The 25,015-nt window shown below is 35.9% G+C and overlaps 1 protein-coding gene across 1 annotated transcript; it reads right to left on the reverse strand.

Annotated features, from left to right (window-relative positions):
• Positions 1–6,688: 6,688 nt before the first annotated feature.
• On the reverse strand, positions 6,689–22,174 carry opn7a (opsin 7, group member a). Its single transcript, XM_077220992.1, has 5 exons — positions 22,090–22,174; positions 11,155–11,317; positions 9,119–9,246; positions 7,920–8,254; positions 6,689–7,458 (listed from the first exon to the last, which is right to left on the reverse strand). The coding sequence occupies exons 1-5, from the start codon at positions 22,172–22,174 to the stop codon at positions 6,823–6,825; spliced, it is 1,347 nt and encodes a 448-aa protein (XP_077077107.1). The 3' UTR covers positions 6,689–6,822.
• Between the last annotated feature and the right edge of the window lie 2,841 nt (positions 22,175–25,015).

Below are 25,015 nucleotides of genomic sequence, written 5' to 3' on the forward strand. Positions count from 1 at the left end.
CTTATTACTGTTAACAATAATTACCCAATAATTTTGGAGATCCTACAGCTTTTCCTTACAAATGCATAGGCCTATTTGAGATCACAGAATATGACGGGTCAAATTCATAGCTACCGAAAAATTTGACCACTCTTTATTTCTTCATAACTGACTGTAATGATCAATTAAGTGACTCTTGTGATATATGACCATCTCCCATTTATATTTTATTAAGCATATTGATCAGATATTAATAAATGTATAAGGTCACGGAATCTGACGGGTCAAATTCGAAGACTAGCTTTTTTTGGGTGAATTGTGGAGCAGGTCCAGGGCTGGTGACATCATCGTCTATAATTCAGTGTCTAATTTTTTTAAAAACCGAAGCAGCATAACAACCCAAAGAAGCACAAGCAAACGAGACTATTTTGCTTGGATTTGGAAAATGTGGGGGGCTGAGTGACCTCAGAATGACCAATAGATATTATTTTAATATCTAAGAAACCAAAGCAGCAAAAAATAAACGTTGACCGAAGCACAACGATTGAGCTTATTTTGGAGGTAGGGACTGGTGACGCCATCACCTGTAATTAAATGTCTAATATCTTAAAAACCGAAGCAGCACAAACAAAAATTTAACCGGCACCATCCAACACAAACAAACAAGACTATTTTATTTGGAGCATGTGGGGGGCTGGGTGACCTCAGAATGACCTATACATATTCTTTTAATATCTAAAAATCTGAAGCAGCACAAACAAAAAAGCAAAGTAACAGCACACACGAAGTAAAAATGATTGAGCCTACTTTCCCGACGTTTTGCATTGGGTGGGGGCCGGGCAAACTTCATTGACAAGAGTGGGACGGGACGGGACGGGGCGGGGCTCGGAATGCATTTTCAATTTGCACATTGAACTTTGCTACATTCATTTCGGGACATTTAATGAAAATGCAATCACAAGTGTCTTAACTGTGAGTGTAAATGCAATTAAGAAAAATAACATTTAAATGATCATTTTGCTACAGTTTTTGCTTGAACATTTTAAACAGATCTAATAATTTCTTTAATACATTTTCATTTTGCAACTTATAAAGCGTTAAAATATGTATTCAATTTACACATTAAAACTAGTGTATGAAATGGCAAATGTAAGTTACATAATTGAATTATCATTTTCATTTTGCACCAAACGTTGCGCAAATGTAATGGAAAATGTAAATTTAAATACAGAAATGCATTGCCATTTTACATATTGCATTGTCATTTTGCATATTACATTTGGAATTGAATATTGCTACCCATATGCTTCCATACTCCTTAAGCTGTGAGTATGTGCATGTGTGGGATGCTCAAGCAGCTTGTTGGGAGAATTTTATCAATTGAACCAAGGACGCATATTTGTCTCACAGTTGCCAGCAAACACACACACACATTTGCTAACATACAATTACTGGATTTGAGCGCACAAGTCTGCTTTCTCACTGTGAAACACACTGTAATGATTTGAATGTCTGGATCTCTTTTCACAGTGTTAATGTTACATTAAACAGCACTTAAGAACTACAATTACTAGTGTAATTCATTTAATTTACACGCAGTAGGCTAACATAGACCCTGTAAGATGTTACTATTTATGTGATTGTGATCATAGGCTATATGTCAAGGAAATGGTTTGAAATACAAATCAGCAAACAGATGAAATGAGTCCAAATAGATTGTATAGATTAGAATCAGCTTTCTGCTGATTATAGGTTTAAATTGGGAACTGAATCAGGATTCATATGGGCCTAGGTTTGTGTGTTTGCTTGTCATCTTACTGCATCGGCAAGAAATGTAACATGTTGATAAATAGCCTGGTTGCTATGGTGATGATACCTTCTTCAAAAGGTCTTCATTTCCTGTTTACAAATCAGGGCTTTGGGGTCTATATGACCCCAACAATTGATAGAGTAATTGTACAAAAAATATACATTTTTATTCATACAAATAATATATCATTTTTTTTGTTTACTTCTAATCTATTCATTAATGCTGTGTTTTGGGAGATATGAAGTACTTTTTTACCTATTTACTGCAGAATTCCTCCATTACACTATTAGCATACGTATGAAATATTATTTTTTTATGAAAAAAACACATTAATGATGATCAAATTTAAATGGGAATTGTTTCTGGATATTGGTCTAGGTGCTAGATGCATAATTCTGCCATCTGCTGGTTAGATGTTTTTTTGTAGATAATATGTTTTTAGCCTTAAAGTGTAATTACCATATACTTCCAGCAGAGGCCCCATTGAGATCCATAAATTTTTCTGGATGTGACTTACTGCTCTTATAACAGCTTTTTTTATGAATATATATATTTAAACGCTTAAAATACATTAAATCAATATTTTTTCAAAGTTTAGAATTATTTTTGTTGTTGTTTGAGGTCTTTTGAAGTATCTTGTTATTTCAATAATGCTATATAAATTTTGCAGTAATGTCAAATAAATTTGCAATAATGCCACAAGTTACAACTAAAAGAAAATACTTGATTGCAATGTCATATTATTTCAATTATCGAAATGTATAAAATGATTAACTTTAGAATTAGAAATTAATTTTCAAAAGGAAATAAAAACAAAAAACAAACAGCTATAGGCAGATATGAACAGGAGTGAAGAATAAACACCTGTGTCTTTGTGTGTTTGTGTGTGCACACGTGCGCGCGCGTGTGTGTGTAATCATGCTCATTCCACATTGTTTTTTTCTCTAATGCCTGGCCTTCATTTATGTGTGAACATTTTTAGATTCATGCTGGAATTATTGATTTTATTTCCCAATTTCTATAAAAATGCTCTCTTTTGCTGTCACACCTGTTTGTTTGTTTGTTTGTTTGTTTGTGTGTCTCTCTGTGTGTATGTTATGTGTGTGCAGTCACATTCTTTTCATGTTACATTTGTGCTCTCATGTCATACCTTCATTTGTGTGTGAAAATTTTTAGATTTATGCAGAAATTATTGATTTTATTTCCCAATTTCTATAAAGATGCTCTCTATCGCAGTCACACCTCTCTCTATCTGTGTGTGTATTTGTGTCTGTGTCTGTGTGGGCGCACATGTGTGTGTGTTAATGTTCATTCCACATTGCATTAGTGATCTAGTACCAGGCCTTCATTTATGTGTGAGAATTTTCAAATTAATGCAGGAATTATTGATTTTATTTGCCAATTTCAATAAAAATGCTTTCTATTGGAGTCATACGTTTATGTGTGTTTGTGTGCGCGTACACGTGTGTTTGCAAGTGATCATGTTCGTTCCACATTGCATTTGTGCTCTAGTACCAGGACTTCATTGCGGTATGGAAATTTTCAGATTTATTCTGGATTTATTGATTTTTTTTGACAAATGAAAAATAAAAAACACATTTTTTTCGATTTTCCCATTCATTTCAATGTGGGGTCATATTGACCCCGAAGACCAGAAGTGTAATTTTTTTTTTTACGTACCTATAGAACCACCGAATCAAGCCCAGTTTTTTTGTGTGTGTATAGATAGATAATGTAGCAAAAGTTACCAAATCTTATTCCACTGAGATGAAGGGAACCATTTTTTTTTACTAAGGAAACTTCGATTGGGGGTCATATAGACCCCAGTGTCCAATTCAGGGTTAAATCCACATGCTAGTGTCTTTCGATGTTTGCAGGTTCAGATTGTATTTATCATGCCCAATCATCCGTCCAATGGAAAACCGTATTTAAGGTATAGAATAAGTTCACTGCCTTTGTGTTATTTAGTATCAAAATTGACACGTCTCTCATTCCACATAACGTTATCTTCTGTCATGAAGGAATGAAAGGGTGTCAGGAACTGAAAGCATCTCGCAGGATTAAGTTATTAAATTACAGCTTTAGAACTTCACAGCGATATTTTGCAGATTTAGAGCATTAAAATTGATACAGTATGTACTATTATATAAAAAAAAAACTTATCTTTACTTAGCAGCTTTATACAAAAAAATTGACTTGTCGCACTGGATTTTACTGAAACTATTTGATTTTGAACCTTATTGAAATGGATCTCTCTTTCTTCTGTAAACCTTAAACATGCATGCATGAAACTGATATATGTGCTTTTTTTTTTGTCCATAAGCGTTTATCCGATCATTTCAGGATCACACTGGTGGCTTAATTAGGCTATTATTAATGTCTTCATGATGTAAAAATGCAGAATGGTTGCATTGTACAACATGAACATATTATTCGCTCAGCATAAAAAAAGTGAATACGATTTTGACTGGTTATAAAATATAATGTTATGGTTATAAAATATAATGATTATGGAGAAAATATTCCGTGCTCAAAATGCTCATGGCCACATATACTTCTGACCCACTCAGCTGAAATTCACACGCAAAAGCACTTTTATTAGCTCTCACATGCATGCTGTCAGTCAAACATGGCAGATGAAAAGAAACAAGAAAAGGTTATTAAAATGGCACTTCAAAAGAGTGCTGAAAACATGATCAAACCAAACACATCCGCAAACACAGAGGTTCACATCAGATTTGCCACGTCTTAGTTTCTCACTATTTCTTTATCCACATCACATAGAAGTTCATGTACAAAACAGTATGCATTGAGTCATTTTTACAATGAATGTACTACTACTGTAAATAACTAGTCATTGGCTTTTTAATATGTTTTAGTTTTTAAGTTGAAGTTATTAATGACCTTTCAGACTAAGGTTCTTTCCACAGGATATATATATGTTTTATTATTATTATTTTTTTACTTGATCAAAGTGTATAAATAAATAAAGTAAATTATGGAATTTATAAATAAGCATATGCAGTGAATTTAAATAAATAGCTACTTATATCCCAAATACTTTTGACTGGAATAATGATAATTTTTATAAATAATAAAAAAGCATATGATATGTGGTACATCTTATTTAAAGAGCCTGTGCCAATCAAATGAGCTCTTATATGGCAACTGAAAGATGCTGACAGTGCAATGATACTTGTACAAAGATTCTGTAATATAGAGGCGTGACTGAAAGACTTGAAAAATTGAGAGGTATAACACATACAACTATAACACACATATATACTTCATATTGTTACATTAATGGATATCAACTCAGCGTTTCCCTGAATCCCTGTTCAGATAAGCAAACACCCACACTGTATTTTTTTTTTTTTTGGTTTAACTTAAAAAAGTAAAGTACCTGGTTGCCTTAAAATGTTAAGTTAAGTGAAATAATAAAAAAAAATAGTTAATACAATGGAGATTGGTTTAATTAATAGAAACTTAAAATAGTATGTTATCTGAATCATATTAACTAAGTTAATTTGACAAAAGATAAAAAGTTGTGATGACAAATCATAAAAAGATTTTTTTTACAGTGCAGATCCTTTTAACAATCACATAAGATACACACAAAATAGATCCAAAAGCAGTGTCGAAAATTAGCTTTTTGCCACATCTGCCAATAGAAATAAAATTCACTTGACAAATATTTTATATCTTTGATTAAAATGTATTTTGCATGTTTTTTTTTCATATCAAAAGTATATTTTTGTCCTTTAAACAACAACTTTTTTTCTCCTGCATTATACTGTGGCAACCACGAGTGCTCTTACAGCTTCATATACAAACTGGTCTCCATTGCTGCGTCCGAAATCACATACTAGGAACTACATGTGATTTGAAACGTACTATACGTTAAACATTTTCTTTATGAGATCTATTATGAGATCTATCATATTGTCACTCTCATGTGACCAACGCCATCAGCTTCACTGCCATTCTCAAATCATCTCCCGTGGCCTCATGGGTTAGTAAAGTGTCCATTAAAGCACCACTGAAGGTACTGTTTGCATACTGTTTTATGAATACTATGAATTCAGACAAACTACTCCGCTCACATGTTTTTCGCATACTACATATGGAAGTATTCAGATGCAGTACATTTCTCTGTAGAATCGCTTACAGTATTGTGATTTTGCTTCTCATTTTCCAGTTTTGATGGCTTAATGTGTATAATATGTATCGTAGTAGTTCTCAATTGTGTTTATTTAATTTTAAAGTGTTAAGTTTGGACCCTGACTGAAAGTCTTTCCAAATTGTCTAGATAGCAGAAACAAAAGTCATTAAAACTATAATTACACTCTTTGAAAAAAAAAGGTTCAATAGGGTTTATAAAGAACGCTAAACCTTTTATCCCAAAAAGAAATAAATGTTAATACATGTTCAAGTTAAATGGGTTATTTCAATTTCTTCTAGTGATGAATTACATTTACAAGTGGTTTAATTCATAACATATAATTTAAAGAAATCATTAATTAAAACCAAATCCATAAAATTATCCCATTATGGGAACACCTTAAAGGTTCTATATGAAGAGCCTTACAGAAACCTTTAAGATATATATAACCTATTCTTCAAAGAGTGTAGATACTAAATGAGTGTGAATGAATATAAACATGTCATGAACGTCAATACAGTCAAAATTTGAAGCATATCACTTACAGAGATTTTTAAAGAAAGTTTCTCCGACACGTACACCATCTTTAAAAAGGCATAACACTACATTTAAAAATTCAATTTGCTACAAAATGCATATATTGTGTCAGTTGTCCATAAGAAACCTCTTTTTACAAAAAAATTACTTAAAATAACAAAACAATCATTTCACTCCATTGCAGACATGTCAATACACACAATAATTTGTTCGGAAAGAAATTTGTTCTCAGCGCCTTAATTGAGGCATATGTGAAAGTCTATTCACTCCCCTGTGAATACACACACAGTCACCACACGGGTATAAACACACACCCCATGCATAGGCTCAGGTGTTACGGTTTGGTGTTTTTGGCAGCTTTGCAGTGAGCAGGCACTGTTTCCAAGGTGATCTCCAGACTGTCAATCTCGGAGCATTTCCGCCCCCTCACGATCACCCGCACAGACTTCTTACACTCCATTGACTGCCTCTTTGGTTTGACTTCTGTTATCACTCTAGGTTCTTGTTCCGGCTCAAATTCAGGTTCGGTGCTGTCCTGCAAAGACAACTGCACAGTGTTCACTTTGACGGGACAGCGGCGTGGGTACTGTTTAAACTGCTCAAACGGATCATTGCACCTCTCGCAAGGGCAGTGACATGGACCTACAGGCTCCCCTGTTGAATCTGAGATGGATTGGCCTCGTAGCCGCAGACTGAGGGCCAGTGATGGGCAGGGAAAACACTGGCACAGGCAGTGGTGCACGCAAACCCTTCGCAGGGAGCGCATGTCCTTGTAGAGGAGGTGGCGGAAGTTGGGTTTGAGCAAGAGGTAGATGAGAGGGTTATACAGGGTGGAGGATTTGGCAAAAACCGCAGGGATGGCAAAGGCCATGGGCGGGATGTCCTCAAAACGGCCGAACGCCGCCCACATAGACACCAGTGCGTATGGACTCCATGCAGCAAAGAATCCTATACACACCGCCACACTTAGCTGAGGAAAGACAGAGAAAGATCAAGAAAGATCTGTCATGAAGACATTACATCATGAGATGTATTTATCACATGTATATTGGGCAGTTGTTGATTTAGATTTTTCTTAAGAAGTTTCTTATGCTCACTGAGACTACATTTATTTAATCAAGAATACAGTGAAAACAGTAATATTGTGAAATATTCTACCAATTTAAAATAACCGTTTAATACATTTAAAAATGTAATACAATTTTTTGTTGGCAAAGCCAAAAATCTTGATATCTAAAAAAACATTTAGTAATTAATGTGGTTTTGAGTGGAAATTGGTTAATTTGGCTAATTGTGTGATGTAGGTATGTAGCTGTGTCAAGAGTTTTGAAAAGTTTTAGTAAATGCTTGTTAGTGATTGTTAAAAAAAAAAGGATATTATCACAAAAAACTGCTAAAACAGTAACTTGTGTAGAAAAATGAAGACTGCACCTTCACTATGATTGCCTGAATGTTGCCCATGCGTGTCTGCACTGACACGTGCTGCTCCACCGCTCTGCGGGACTCTCGGACCGTGAGCAGTATGCGTGTGTAGGAGACAATTATGATGCTGCACGGCAGCAGGTAACAGGCGATGAAGAGCACAGTGGTGTAGGAGCGGGCAACTGAGTCATCACTGGACCAGGACCAGTCGATACAGCAGGCCGTCCCGTAGGGTTCGGGACCATACTGCCCCCAGTGGGCAAGAGGGGAGCAAGCGAACACAAGAGCATAGGCCCACGCGCACGCTATTAACACACGGCCGTGCTCATAGCTGAACCTATTACCTACAGAGACACACATATACAATATAATATTTTGGGGCATCAGTTACTCTTTTTTTTTTTTAAGTGACTATGGGCCTGTCCCAAATGGCACACTTCATGCGAACTCCACAATGTGCCTGTCCATTAAGTCCACAAGACCATAGAGTGTCCCGTTTGTCGTTTTAATAATAATATAATAATTTATTACAATTAAATAAGCGCTTTTCTCGGCACTCAAAGCACTTTACATGGAAGGGGGAATCTCCTCAAGGGTGCACACAAATGCCCCCTTTGCAGCCAATATGCGCCCTTGATGAAAACTTTCCCCGCACCCGCACTGAGGTAAGTTCACACTTAAGACGCATTTCCACCAAAATTACAAAGAACAATTTTCTTTTTGTCCCAGGACCATGGCAGGGACTTTCTGAGGGGGAAATTTTTACCCGGAACTTAATTTATACTCTGCATGGTCCCTGCGGTCGAAAAACACAGAGCACCACCCCAAAGTTCCTAGTTCCTGGGGAAAGTTCCTGCGGTGGAAACGCGGCTATACATATAATCAAATAGAGTAAAGAGTAGAGGACAGTGAGGACTGGGGCCTATGTCAAGGCCATCTTTATGAGCAAATCATTGAATCGTCCATTCAAATGATTCATTAAAAAACTGTGATTCGTTGAGGAACAAAACAAGTGAGTAATTGAATCATTCTCTCAACTGAATTGTTTACAACATACTGATTTATTCAGGGACGAAACACCAGTACTATGAGTTGATTTGAGAGATTAAACAAAAAAAATAATTATATTTGCAAAATAGATGCATTTTCTCTAGTGGACTTTTAGACACCACTGCATTTAAAAACTAGAATGTGTAGGGTATGAATACCATGAAGTGGATAGCAGACTTTGAGGCAGCAAACAGTGCTGAGTATAGTGAGAGTGGTCAGAGAGCAGATCCCGAACAAAACAGCACAGAAGGCATATATCACACACACTGTCCTTCCATAAAGCCACCTGCAAAAAACAGAAACAGCACTCATAAGAAACAGCAAAATAGAGATCGATATCAAGATCAAGGATAGATGTTTCATGTAACATTCAGAAGTTATTGCAATAAAAAGAAAATAAATTCAAAACATAACTGAAGATTGCTTGCGGTACTTATATAAATGTAATTTTTATATAACCCCTAACATCATTTCAAAACCCTGTAACTTCAGCAGGTTGACATAAAAATAAGAAAGCAGAATCAATGTCATTTACCAACTCCAATTCCAGACCTATTTAGCCCCTTTAACACATGCATGTGGCCTAGACCTCCTCAATGAAGGATCTTGCTTTTTTCGCCAAATCAGCATTGCAAAATGCATTTAATAAAACCACTATATTTTTGCCCTAAAACAAGACAAGGCAAGTTTTTATATAGCAAATTTTATAGACAGGAGTAATTGAAATGGTTTTATGTATGTATAGCCATGATAAGGAGTAATATAAACGTCTAAAATCATTTAAGAATAAGGAATAGAAATGATAAAAATAGAGACATTTTCAATTTACAAAGTATTGAAATGAATACAAATAAATGAAAATAACATTAAATAATATTCTCATGAACTGCATTAACCTAACAATTTGTATTTCACATATTGTTGGGTTATTGCGGTTCATGATAATAATTATATGGTGTTCCTGTTCTCAAATGGAAGAGCATAGCACTAGGGTCAATGCAAAGGTCATGGGTTTGATTCCCAGAAAACACACACAGGCAAAAATGTAAAAAGCTATGAGCACCAAGTGACACATGAATTTATGCCAAAATATTGCAGTTTGATTGGACGCACGCCCTCTGATGTCAACAAGAAAAGATAAGGGAAGCATTTTCTCTTATTGTGCTATGCACGATTATATGATTAGTTGCATTTTATCTGCTGTCTTACACACAACCACCCAACAAATGTGCAATAAATAGTGCATAAGATGACATTCTCCCCTTGTAATGGGTTGAGTTTGTTTGCCTGATGTCCAATCCACCGCTGCCACAAAATGAGAAAGATATAAATAATGTCTTCCGTACATCTGTCACTTGAGTTACATTCCAGATGCAGCATGAAGTCAAACAAACTATTGCAATTTTCATTCTTAACCACAGTCTGGAGTAAAGGACAGTTTAACCTTGGTGGCTATGGGACACAGAGAGATGACACCGAAAGAAAAGCAGGAGATAGAAAATTCAACCTTTACAAACTCTGAAGCCTTATTCATTTGGTAATTGTTTCTCATGTGGACGTAAGGTATTTTCAACACTTACAGGGGTTAGTCGATATTTTATTGCAGTCCAAATCCAAAATTGTTCCCACCACCCATGTAAAAAAAGAATCTGCCAAATTACAGTTTTTTGTTTTTTTGTTGAAAAACCAAGGTCATGTGGTAAATTACTTGCTGTCCTAATCCACATCTCCAAATTAGGAGGGGATCAATCCTAAAACCTTTTTGACCATATTAACAAAGTAACCACATTTTTATAATGACATCCATTATTTTTAGAGATAAATGCAACATAGAAACCCATTTAAGCCAATACCGTGTCCATTTTCATATTCTGGGTTCATAGGATCACAAACTCACACCTCCACCATGAATTTATCTTCATCCAAAAGCATGAGTTTTATCACAGAGACAGAGGAGCTATATGTATTTATTTTTCCAGATGTCCTCATGAGAAACATGTCCTCTTGGTATAGGACTTAAGACCAAAAACTAAGGACCCCCAATAAGACATGTTTAGGGTTCTCCTGATGTTACAGTTACACTGCAGCACAGCTTGTATGCTGCTTATGTGGTCTAAGGTCCACAAACTCCCCCTTTTCCTATGTTTTTTTTTTTTTTTTTTTTTTTTTTTTCAGTTTTCCTTCTTTGTGGTACCTGTGAGCGAAGCTTGAGGTGACCGCGAGGGGATAGAGGCTGAGGGTCATGCCCAGGTCGCTGATGGCCAGGTTAATAATGAAGAACTCGGCTGGTTTTAACAGGTGCTTCTTCTTGTAGGACACATACAGCAGCATACTGTTTCCACATAGTGAACAAACACCTGCAGGACAAAAAAATGTGAGATGAATTTGTGGTATGATGTGGCAGAAAATCTTTCTGAAGCTTCATTTTTTTTATCAACCAACATATTGGACCTAATCGATAAAAGAACAGTTGCAGAAAAGTGATGTCAATTGAGGCATTAATCACAAAACCTGGTGTTTTAGTGATGGTTTATTTCTCCAGAAGTTTTTAAAAATGGTGTTTTTTGATTTATTGTAAAATAACATTATTTAAAAAGACTTTCATGATCCAGCGTGTCAAAAGCTGCACTCAAGTCTAGCAAGATAAGGCCGAAACAGTTTTTTTGTTAACAGTGTATGTGCAATTTATGTAGCAGAACAAGCGTTTGTTCTGCTACATAAATTGCACATACACTGTTAACAAAAAAGTTGCTGCCTTGAATTTTTTTAAGTACAATCAACTTGGATGTTTAAGTCATTTCAACTTAAATTACATTTAACTGATTTTTACAAATGAGTTGATCTTGTATAACATAAAAAAGTCCAAATTTGCTTAAATTATTTTGATAGGTTAATGCAATGTAAAAACATGTTGTCATAACTTCTTAATCATACAATTTTTACTTCAAACATGACGGTAAACTTTACAATAAGGTCCCATGCAATAGCTAACAAGAACCAAAAATGAGCAATGCATTTGTTATAGGTTTTTTTTAGTGTTTTACAGTTTTTTTTATTAATAATAAAGTAAATGGTATTCGATCTGCAATCCATCTTGTGAAGTTGTGGCTCCTATTGGCTCATTTAGAGCCTTTAAGATGATGTCACTGTCTAAGAGATTATGTGTACATTAAAAGTCACATCATCTTCAAATTATGTTATTTTAGACTTTTCACTGAGGTTCATTGTTGATACTTTTGGTCTATGTATTTTATCAATTATTAACAAAGGTCTGACTCAGGGTTGTGTCCCATCAAGTTTGAAAAAAAAGAAAAAAAGAAACCCGGTCTGGATCCTTCTGGGATTCAAAATTTCCATCCTATTTCTAAACATCCTTTCATAGCAAAAATTCTAGAAAAGGTTGTATTCTGACAGCTCTCTTCATTCTTAGCCGAGATAAATATCATGGATAAGTTTCAGTCAGGTTTTAAAACCGTCCATAGTACTGAGTTTGCCCTTATTAGGGTGCTAAATTACATTTTTTTAGAAGCTACCATGGAAACTTTTTCGGCCTTATCTTGCTAGACTTGAGTGCAGCTTTTGACACGCTGGATCATTTAATTCTGTTAGAGTGCCTTGAGCTGTGTGTCAGGGTAAGTGAAGTGGCCTTATGTTGGTTCTCTTACATGAAGGGCAGAACATTCATGGTAAAGATGGGAACTGTCATTCTTCTTCTGTTCCTATAACTTACGGGGTACCTCAGAGCTTTATTCTAGGGCCACTACTTTTCCCCCTTTCCATGTTGTCATTTAATAAACAAGGCATTTCATGTCACTGTTATGAAGATCACGCAGTTGTATCTTACTTGTAAAGCAGGAAATAATGCAGTTGAAAATATACTGCTGATTGCGTTGAGGATGTGAAATGATGGATGAATTTCAATTAGCCTACTTAATGTTAAATGACAAAAAGACAAAAATTGTAATTCACTGAAAAAAAAAAAAAAATGCAGGGGACAGTTCACATCCTGCATTAAAAGTCATGCCTAATCTAGGGTGTAATTTTGACTCAGACCTCAAATTTGACGGTCAAATATATATATATTGATGTTTATAAATCAATGAAGATTCTGCAGACTACATGAATGATTTTTTTTTACTTAATATCTGTGTTCGAAAGCTGAAAAAAGGCTGCCCCACATGCAGGCAGCAAATCTGATTCATCCTGTCTCCTAAGAAACCTTCATTTGATTGATGTTTGAAGGCAGCATGTGTCCTTTGCTATCTATAATATCCCACTATTCTGTGTGTTCAATTCTGTGACAGGTGAGCTAAAAATAAAAAATAAAGTATCTGAAAGTAGTATTGCGGCTAGTGGGCGGCTTCTGTGTAAAAACTTCTGATTTCATTTCTAGCAAGAAATTAGTATTGTAGTAATTAAATATTTGCTTAGTAATCACAAAAGCTCTCTATCTATTTTGTTGTACATCATTAAAGCATTATGATGCCTCAGACGTCTGTCTGAAATCAGTTTTGATTTTGGTAGCTTTGTGCGCAAACACTGTCTGCAAAGTCATTGACAAGTCAGCCGCAGTTCTGTGTTTTTGGATGGAAATTTACAGAATTTATTCAAAAATATGCTGGGGTATATATTAGTGTCACATAATATATCCAGAGAGGATAAACATTATATTTTTCCATTTTCCAAATGTTAAATAAATGTTGAGAAACGCATCCATGCATTAAACCATGTGTCTGAAGATGAATGTAAAAATGTATGTAAAAACACAAACATTATAAGGTAAAATCATTATAAATAATTGAATGGTAATTCATTCACTTATTGATTCAGGTAGAGGTGATATAGCAACAAAAGAGTTAATTACGGTTTCTGCATTTTTTAATTATGTTAAGGCACAAGTTCAACAATTCCTTTAAAGAAAATGGCAAATAAAAATGATTTGCAATACCACACTTCATTGCAGCCCATGTAAGAATAATAAGTAGTTAGTATTTGTCTTTTTTTCACCACTTTATGAGCAAATTTTACTTAAAATCATGCTATTCACAGAAATCTCTAATTCATTCTGTTTTGTAAAGGTGAGCGAGCAACAGTAAACAAGAAGACGGAGCTTAGTGAAAAGCCAATTATTAAATTCTTGGAAGGGCTGTTGTGTATGACTTTGTGGCCAGAAACAAGCCATTAGAAATAGCTTGGTGCCGTATGTCATTTCCCTGAATAGCACGCTAACAAGGACACTAAACGCTGCATTCTCTAGTATCAGTCGCCAGCGCAGGGCAGAGAATTTGACCTCCAATGCTTTCACTACCAGACCTCAGTTGCACACGCAATGCAAGAGTGGATGTCTGTTTATCATAGCAGAAGCAAAGAAAAAATAAGATGATGAACGAATGACAAGCACAAAAATGTACTTAATGTACACAAGAGTATATACAAGCAAGAGTTGGTTGTTAGTCTCCAGCAGCAGCAGCTCCAGACAAACAATGACACTCAAAACTGTCCTGTTACTAGCTAACATTACAACAACATAGCATATCTTGGTTCTGTGACACTGCAAAACCAATGTTACTCACGTATCAAGCTGAAACAACACAACCTCCGCGTCTGTTTTCAAGTCTTCCCGCCTTAGGTCTATTCAGCGCTGGAAAGCTTTTCTAATTTTAATGCGGGTCCTAAATCTCTTGCCTGATTATAACCCTTCATTTTCCAGTGATATTCCTCTGAGCTTTTCTCCTTTTTAATGTCTCTCAGCCATCTCTCTTTCTACAGTCTTTCTTCAAAACTCCCTCTTGCTCTCTCTCCTCCCCCACAATGAGTGGACACGCCCCCTACTGCTGATTGGCTACATGTTTGTTGTGCTGCTTGGTCTAACAACTTTTTGAAAAATCGCTTACTGCAACTTTAATGTTGGTTGATATAAGATTATTAGACTTTGTGTGAAATTTATAAACATTTGGATTGATATTAGATTACTAAACAGATGTTCCAACCATTTACATTATTATAGATTTTATTTAAGGCTTCAAGGCTTAACAACAATGATTTGAAGGAATATTCCTTGCCTGTCTGATTTCAGCATTATTAAATAAGCTTTAATCAGATTAGAGTCATAAAATGGAACTTGGAAAAAATTGAAATTCTATCGTAAAATGCATTTTCCGTCTATTAAGCATTTTGACAGAAATGATTTCGATCATGAACCATACTGTCAGAAAATCTCATCAAATTTACGCTGATATTGGCTAGCTTCAAATGCGCTCTGAGCCCTTCTGTAAAGGAACAGCAAGCACACAATTGAAGGCTGAAACCGATAAACTTAAGCTTTAATGCATGTGACACAAAGTTATTTCATCAATAAAATACGCCATGGTAAAATTCCCATTACAGGTATCATGTAAATTAACCTGACAGGGTTGTCTTGTATCAAGTTGTATGATGACAGACTGACTGTAGGCTACATTATCCCGCTTGGCAAAGCTTATCAACTAAATAAATAAATGAAAATTAAATATGGATTTTAGAATGATTTTGTTACTTGTAAAGTATATAAAGCTTCCACTAACAGACCTTTTTCACATTACTCTGCTATTGCATTCCCAGAACATTCCAAAAGAGCAAGACAATGCTGAGAGATGGATGGTGGACTTTAGAGAGAAGATTTACCATCAGAAATAGAATTATCATCAAATTATCAGTCAAAACTTCAGAAATTGTTCTAAAACCCTATCACAGGATTGTTAGCTGCTAGCTGTTTATAACGCAAAGTGAAATACACACACACACATACACATATATACACACACACACACACACACACACACACATATATATATACATATATATATATATATACATACACACATACATATACATACATATATGTATATGTATGCATATGTGTATATCCTCCTTATTCTGCTCTAAACGATGCGCGCCGCCACGACGACGACTCCGGTTGCCTACTTCCGGTTCCTACTGTATTAGCAGTGAGAGAATGAGTTCAGGCTCTACATGTGATGTTGTTGGTGGTTTTAACAATTCAAAGAAGATAAACAAAAACTTTTTAGAAACATAAGATAAACAATTTTAAGCATAAGATAAAAAGGAGAGAATGCCCATGTCCGGCTCGTATCAGCTAGGCAACATTCAATGCCAGAGAGTAGACGTTTTTGGTTAGCTGATCTAAAACTGAAGCATCCAACGAAAAAGGTGTATGTCTGTTCGCACAATTTTGTTGACAAACGCCTAATGCGTTACCAGTAGGGATGGGCATTTCAAGCAAAAATAATATTCGAAGATCGCTGGGTATTATTCAATTATTATTCGAAAATCGCACCCCTCCATCATCACAGGCACCCACACATGCATAGGCTACACACCAGAGCATGTGCGCATTCTGCGCAAAGCGGAGCAGTGATGCTTAAATATAAGTTTAAAAAAAACTTAAACATACGTTTTAAATTTTAGTTTCACAATAGGCTATATATTTTTTTATTTTATTTCATCTATGTTGATTATTTGAAAAGAGAACCGCATGAGATGAGTAGGATCATATAAGATGCCCAATATATCGGAAAACATTTGGAATGGCTCAGACATGATTTTGACCACTTATTACGTTTTTTTTGTAGAAAGCCTTTCTTTAAAGTGAATTTCGTTTAGTATAAATTGTATCTTCATTTTAATCAATGTTTTATCAACAAATTGCCTGGAATAATAAATAAGAAGTAAATATAGTAGATATAGGCTACAGGACACGGATGCGCCGGCACGTGAACTGGAGCGCGTCTCATTAATCAACGAAACTCAGCGTATAAGTTACTTGCCTCACATACCTGAGAAGTAGCCTATATCTATAGAAAGCTTGAAATGTCTAATTTTAAACAAAATAATTAAAAACGAACAGAAATGGGCTGATCTGCTTATGTACAGGTCAATTCGTATGAAGTGTGCATTTCTCTCTATAGGCGCGTTCACTACTGCGAATATGGCAAGTCAGCATCATCAAATTTATCTTTGCAGTCGACACTTACAGAAAACACTAGTTTTTTAATAAACAATTCAAATGTTGCATGCATAATCATTACTTTTGCTGTTTTTTGTGGCAAGGCCTATGCGCGTGCGTTGAAATGCAGAATAGGCAATATATTACAAAAAGGCTCATTATGGTTTAGCATTCTGTCCCATATAGTACAGGCTACTTCCCAACCCAACTTCAGTCCTGCACGGGCAGGGGCAGCCCTACTTATTTCACATATTTTCTAACCAGCACATCACTGCGGGCATTCCGAGCGAGCGGCGCTTAATCTTCATAAAGCTTCTAACCGGAAAAGGACAACCGGCTTCCGGTTCAAACCCGCTATGAATCATGGGTAAATTCGCTAACCAGGAAAAAGGTGGATTGTGATGAGTCATTCCACGAAACCGGTACGATTTGGACTTACACATTTTTGGATTTTTTACCAACATGTATTACTTTTCTGAACACCCCACAACATTAATGACATATTTAACTTCCAGAAAAACACATTTTTCCCACCTCAGGCATTAAATACTTTTTATTATTGGTAATTATTTTAAGATATGGGCGCTATTAGTCTTCAAGCCCGTTATGGACAATATGGGAGTTCTCTGAATATAATTATAATATATATTTGTAATGAAATCAACATTTTCCTATTAGTCAGATGTCCCTCACACTAATTCAGTCATTGCAAATGTAAAATGTGCATATCATTTCACACTAATGCTATACTAAAGCCTGAAATGGGCACTTTTTGTGACAGCAACCTCATCATTTTTGATCAAAGATGTGGCTTAACTTTAGAATTTGAACTAAAATCAGTATTCTTATGATTGCTCTTAACATTTCAGACTGGGTTCAACAAACAATAATTTACTTTTTCATAAACGTAAAAAGAAAATTCATAAAAACGTAGGTGTGCAGGGTTGAGACTAGGGTAACAGGGTTGAAGATGGTAACGGGGTTGAAGAAACAAATACAGCTTAACATATGAGTAGTTGTTTTTTTACTCAAATTTTCTGTAAGATGTTCTATAAGCACTGTATTTTATTATGTTACCAATAAAAACAACAGATATAAATTGCAATTGCAACTCAGTTTTATTAACCCGACTGCAGGAAAAACAACAATAACGTATTAGAACATTATAAAATGACTGAATAGGTCATCAAAATAAAACCTATAACTTGTGTGCTTTTTTTATGTGTGTGTGTGTTTATGTGTTCTTGTTTTTTTACTAATAATGTGATTTTAATGAATAATCATGAATTTATAAAAAAAACAAAAAAAAAAACATTACCAGCAAAAAAGCACAGATAGATATTCATGGGAATGGCAAAATGGACTTTTTTCTAATTTTATTATTCATATTCCAAGTACACTTTCTCAGGAGGCCATGAGGGACATGACAAAATAGGTGGTGTCAACTGAAAAAAACAAGATAATTTCTAATATAAAGACAAAATGTTTGTCATTATTTTTAAACTCTATTAAAGGAGACATTTCAATTGATACAAAAGCTTTTAATAATAGAATTTGGTGACCCAATAGGTAAAATACACTTAAAAAGGTCAGAGGGACTCAAATCCTATGTATATGTGACTCATATGTATATGTGTGTGTGTGTGTGTGTGTGTATATATATATATATACAGGTCCTTCTCAAAAAATTAGCATATTGTGATTAAGTTAATTATTTTCCATAATGTAATGATAAAAATTCAACTTTCATATATTTTAGATTTATTGCACACCAACTGAAATATTTCAGGTCTTTTATTGTTTTAATACGGCATACAGCTCATGAAAACCCAAAATTCCTATCTCAAAAAATTAGCATATTTCATCCGACCAATAAAAGAAGTGTTTTTTTAATACAAAAAAAGTCAACCTTCAAATAATTATGTTCAGTTATGCACTCAATACTTGGTCGGGAATCTTTTTGCAGAAATGACTGCTTCAATGCGGCGTGGCATGGAGGCAATCGGCCTGTGGCACTGCTGAGGTGTTATGGAGGCCCAGGATGCTTCGATAGCGGCCTTAAGCTCATCCAGAGTGTTGGGTCTTGCGTATCTCAACTTTCTCTTCACAATATCCCACAGATTCTCTATGGGGTTCAGGTCAGGAGAGTTGGCAGGCCAATTGAGCACAGTAATACCATGGTCAGTAAACCATTTACCAGTGGTTTTGGCACTGTGAGCAGGTGCCAGGTCGTGCTGAAAAATGAAATCTTCATCTCCATAAAGCTTTTCAACAGATGGAAGCATGAAGTGCTCCAAAATCTCCTGATAGCTAGCTGCATTGCCCCTGCCCTTGATAAAACACAGTGGACCAACACCAGCAACTGACATGGCACCGCAGACCATCACTGACTGTAGGTACTTGACACTGGACTTCAGGCATTTTGGCATTTCCTTCTCCCCAGTCTTCCTCCAGACTCTGGCACCTTGATTTCCGAATGACATGCAAAATTTGCTTTCATCCGAAAAAAGTACTTTGGACCACTGAGCAACAGTCTAGTGCTGCTTCTCTGTAGCCCAGGCCAGGCGCTTCTGCCGCTGTTTCTGGTTCAAAAGTGGCTTGACCTGGGGAATGCGGCACCTGTAGCCCATTTCCTGCACACGCCTGTGCACGGTGGTTCTGGATGTTTCTACTCCAGACTCAGTCCACTGCTTCCGCAGGTCTCCCAAGGTCTGGAATCGGTCCTTCTCCACAATCTTCCTCAGGGTCCGGTCATCTCTTCTCGTTGCTCAGCGTTTTTTGCCACACTTTTTCCTTACCACAGACTTCCCACTGAGGTGCCTTGATACAGCACTCTCGGAACAGCCTATTTGTTCAGAAATTTCTTTCTGTGTCTTACCCTCTTGCTTGAGGGTGTCAATGATGGGCTTCTGGACAGCAGTCAGGTCGGCAGTCTTACCCATGATTGCGGTTTTGAGTAATGAAACAGGCTGGGAGTTTTTAAAAGCCTCAGGAATCTTTTGCAGGTGTTTAGAGTTAATTAGTTGATTCAGATGATTAGGTTAATAGCTCGTTTAGAGACCCTTTTCATGATATGCGAATTTTTTGAGATAGGAATTTTGGGTTTTCATGAGCTGTATGCCAAAATCATCAGTATTAAAACAATAAAAGACCTGAAATATTTCAGTTGGTGTGCAATGAATCTAAAATATATGAAAGTTTAATTTTTATCATTACATTATGGAAAATAATGAACTTTATCAAAATATGCAATTTTTTTGAGAAGGACCTGTATATATATATATATATATATATAACCATGCTGTTGAACTGCAAATATTTTACACTTTTCCTATAGAATTGACATCTTTGTCGCTGACAATTTCCACACTTGTACAATCGTCTAAAATTCATAAGAATACCAAATTTCTTAAGGACTATCTTTTCTTTCTTACTGATTGAAGCTTCCTTTGCCTCTTTGTGCTTTTTTCCTTACATCTTCCTTTTATGTTCTTTTGTATGTTTCAAATGCAGTTCTTTTTCTTCTTTGCAATCAACAATAAAAGACTCAGGATCCTCCATTACAATATAGAAAACAATATAGGAGAAGTGATACGAGAAACATTAAATAGCAAAGGAATGTTGCCGAGGGCAAATGTAAATATACAGTTCAACAGTCACTGTATACAAGTAGGCTATGTGATGGTTCAATGGTCAGAATCAAGTACAGATGCAACGAGAGGGAACAAAAGAGAGCGAGAAGAAAGGAGAAGGTCAATGCTTTGTATGTCGAATTGCAAAAGCCAATTAGCATTTGGCACGCAATCTACCTCCATTGTTTCGGTCCCAAACGCATAAGTAATTGTGATGCTGAAAGTGAACACTTTCATCAACCACATGTCTAATTATTTTAATCACGGTGCAATGAACTATGCAAGGAACTGACAAAAAAAGTAAACAAATAAATAAATCAGTTAGACCAAGGAGGATCATAAGTTTTTCTGTAGTGCTCAAGGTTTTTCTTTTTCCACTTGTGTACTTGTGTTCAAGCTTTATGTGCAGGCATAGGTGTTACCTTCAATCTAGTCATTCATCAAACAGAAAGGACACAGCAAAGTACTTCATTGTAGAACATATAGCCAACATTTTGCATGCATTTGAACTGCCGGATTTGTTTTAAAAGTTAACTAAAAGACTCCAAAATGATCAATAATTTCTTTGAGGGTATTAATGCTGCAGGTTTCTGAATAAAAATAAATAAATAAAAATAAAGCCTTTGTGGGAACAGGAACACTTAATTTAAATATTATCTGATCAGTTTATTACCCCCTAATATCAATTAGAAATAATTTTTAGAACTACATAAGAATCTTTTGGCTTTAACGCATGTGCAGGTGCATCATGGCTGTAACCAACAATCTGGACATGTGCAATTATTTAATTTTCACAAAACAGAATAAGAGGTTATATAAAACCGCATGAAAAATCAGCAGTAGAAAAACAGTAGAATAGCTTAGGCTATTTCATTCATTTTATAAATGAAGTAATTTTCATAGTACACTAAAGGCCAAGTTAATTTAGCAATTGTAGAATGGCAAAACATACTATATGCATTTTAAAATACATATATGCATGGCAAGTCTGTGTATGTACTCTCTTTATCTGTTATGATTTGCCTTTTCCACAAATTGCACGGCGTTCAAATTGCGATCAGATTGCGCAAACAGCCCCAATTCCACAGGCTTGTTTGTGCCATTATCCGATTAGCATAATTCTTTAAGTGATTCAGGCACTAAAACAACACAGCCAGAGCACACGAAAAAAAAAAATCATTTTAGTGTTCTGATAATCACAAACCAAATCCATATCACTTACTATCACCTGCATGTGTAGAACAATCATATAGCATTACAGAACATCCAGCATTGGAGATATAAACTGAGTTCAGAATTGTACACGTGCACTGTTTCACTCACTTCTGTTAATTTAAGGGCATAGGATGCCAGAACACAGCCATGCAATTGCAAGTACAGTCCACACTTTCTCTCAGTGGTAGATGGAAAACCTATAATTCAGTTATGGTTCATAGAACAAACTTTATGAGAATGCAGATGAAAAAATATGAAAATGAATTCTCGCTCTTACCAAAAAGGGAGTAAACCACGCCCACTGTGATGTCAGCAGCCACTGGGATGTTAGACTGGAAGCTGCTGTTGTCCAGGCCTCGCATCTGTAAAACACAGAGAGAAAGAGAGAGAGAGAGAGAGAGAGAGAGAGAGAGAGAGAGAGAGAGAGAGAGAGAGAGAGAGAGAGAGAGAGAGAGAGAGAGAGAGAGAGAGAGAGAGAGAGAGAGAGAGAGAGAGAGAGAGAGAGTGAGAGTGAGAGTGAGAGTGAGAGTGAGAGTGAGAGTGAGAGAGAGAGAGAGAGAGAGAGAGAGAGAGAGAGAGAGAGAGAGAGGGAGTCATTCTTTGTGTACATTATTTTGACGTATCTGGGATGAGTCAGGAATCTGTGCCATATCCCCAACTTACTACTGATATAATTTATGGGATATTGAACTGTTTGAGTAAAAGGGTAAGAATGCTATAAAAAATAGCTTTTATTGAATTTAATATATAAAGCTTTCACTGTCAATGTATTTTTTTTTCTAAAAAACAAACAAACAAACAAACAAACAAACAAAACAAAAAAACTTGGATATTGGTGATTGGCTCTGCTGCATCAGTCAAAAGGATGGACCTGTCTTTTGATATTGATGGAGTTCATGTTCAGGCTTCGTCATCTATCCATAACTTTGGTGTCTTAATCGACTCAACTATCTTTTGGCTCTTATTTCTTCTCTTTAAAAACTCTTTTTCCATCTTTGTAATATTGCACGTCTTCGATCTTCTCTCACTTTAGCTGATGCTGAAACCTTAATTCATGCATTCATCACATCGCGTCTGGATTATTGCAATGCTCTATTTCTTGGTCTGCTCAAAAAACGTATTGCAAGATTACAGTATGATCAAAACTCAGCAGCAAGAGTTCTCTCCTCCACCAGGCGTTCTGTTCACATTAGTCCTCTGCTTCATGACCTTCACTGGCGACCCGTGGCATCACGTATTCACTTTAAGTTATTACTTCTAATGTTTAAGGCATTAAATGGTCTTGCACCTCCATTTCTGTCTGATCTAGTTCACTCTTACCGCCCTGCCCGGTCCCTTAGATCAGCTGGACTTGGATTATTGTCCATCCCCCGTTTCCGGTTGTCTACTGTAGGTGGAAGGTCATTTAGTGTTAAATGCTCCTGAATTATGAAATTCACTTGCCCTTACACTTCATAATCTCTCATATGTGGCTACATTCAAGACTCAGCTAAAAGCATATCTATTTAACATGTATTTTGTATAATGTGACTATATGTGTCCTTATGTGATTGTGTGCTGGTGTGTAAATGTATTGTAATGCACAATGTAAAGCGACCTTGAGCTACGGAAAGGCGCTATATAAATAAAACTACTTCTTCTAAAATGCTGTATGCATAAAGAAAATACATATGCCACTGCATTTCTGTTTAGCTCAGTCAGTACAGCATTATAGGCTCGTGCAAGCAATGGATCATAGGTTTGATTCCCAATGAATGCATGAACAAATGTGTAGCTAAAGCATCTGCCAAATGCATATGCAAATGTAATTAAAGTTGTTACACAGTTCACAGTTAATCCTGACATCAACCTTGTCGTGTTCACGAGACAAGTATTGTGTGAAGATTTGTAAATAAACGAGTCAAAGCTCTGAGTCAGATGATCTGGCTTTCAAAACCAGTCTGAATAAAATAAATGGATGACAGATTGTTCATTTTAACGCCAGCTGTTCTTGTAACCTGCTTGCAAGCACAGCTACTACAGATGAGAGAGTGTGAAAGAGAAGGAAATCTGGTGATTGTCTATGTAAAAATATGCTGACAGTTATAGTTCTATCACATATAGCCTCCTTATCTTGTACAATCATTTCAGAAAACGTTTGGGAATGCCTGCTCAATCCCTCCTAGTAATCTCCTTTTTAGTAAATCTGGAGCACATAAATCATTTCTCTGAATTTTGTTTTATAAACGTGTGCATGTGTGCCCTAGACCCTTTTAGAAGCTTGCTTTGCTGAGAGTAACAGTTGTGCATGATTATTAAAAACTGTGATTGTCTATAGCCTTTAACTTTAATTGGGCTAATTGCCAGGCTCTTTGAATCACATCTGTATAAATCTTCAATCTCTCTCCCTCTTTTTTTCTCCATTACCTACTTCCCTCAAACGCACACATGCAGCATACTGATCAGTTGTGGAGCGAAAGGCTGAGTCTGCACACACAAACCTCTCCGGAGATTTAAAATCCCAGACCTACACTTCCTCCTCCTGCGCAAATTCAAGTGTCTTAAGAACTAGTCTGAACAGCTAGCAGTCAAGTCAGTCTAAAATTCAAATAAGACCAATCAACCTTTTTATGTAAATATCTAGTTCAGCCATTAAACCCCATAGGGTTCAGGCTCATCCTTTACATGCCATACAAGCAATCACAGCATTACTGCATGGCAAGCTGATTGGTCTCTCCTGCAGCCAATGAGAGTGCTTGCTCAAAATTGAAATAGTCTGGTTCAGTGTTTGCTGTAAGCTAGTTCCTCTGATACCCTCCGACTCCCCCAGCTCCACCTGCCTAGATCTGCTACAGGATATAAGTATGTCTATTTATGCAGCAGTAACATATGTTTCATGTTTACAGCACTGTGTCTGTGCATCTATTAACTGTAGCAAGTCCAAACTTGCTCTGCAGAAATAGCAGCAACAATAATCAAAAGCAACAGATCTAGTCGACCAAGATAAAATACATTAACATTGCCATATTCAATAAGATGCTAAAACTATTCCGAGAGTCATCATAAACGGACTTTAAAAAGTTATTACCAGTCTTGAAAAAAAAGAAGGCTAACTAGCAAAACAAGTCTAAGCAGTTTATACATTAAAATTACTAGAAGAACGTTTGCTCATAGGAATATATAAATGAGCACCACCTTTGCCTGTAAAAATGACATATCATCAA

The sequence above is a fragment of the Siphateles boraxobius genome, unplaced genomic scaffold (genome assembly GCF_051911475.1).
Source record: "Siphateles boraxobius isolate OS27281-9 unplaced genomic scaffold, OSU_SipBor_1 8, whole genome shotgun sequence".
Classification (NCBI taxonomy): Eukaryota; Metazoa; Chordata; class Actinopteri; order Cypriniformes; family Leuciscidae; genus Siphateles; species Siphateles boraxobius.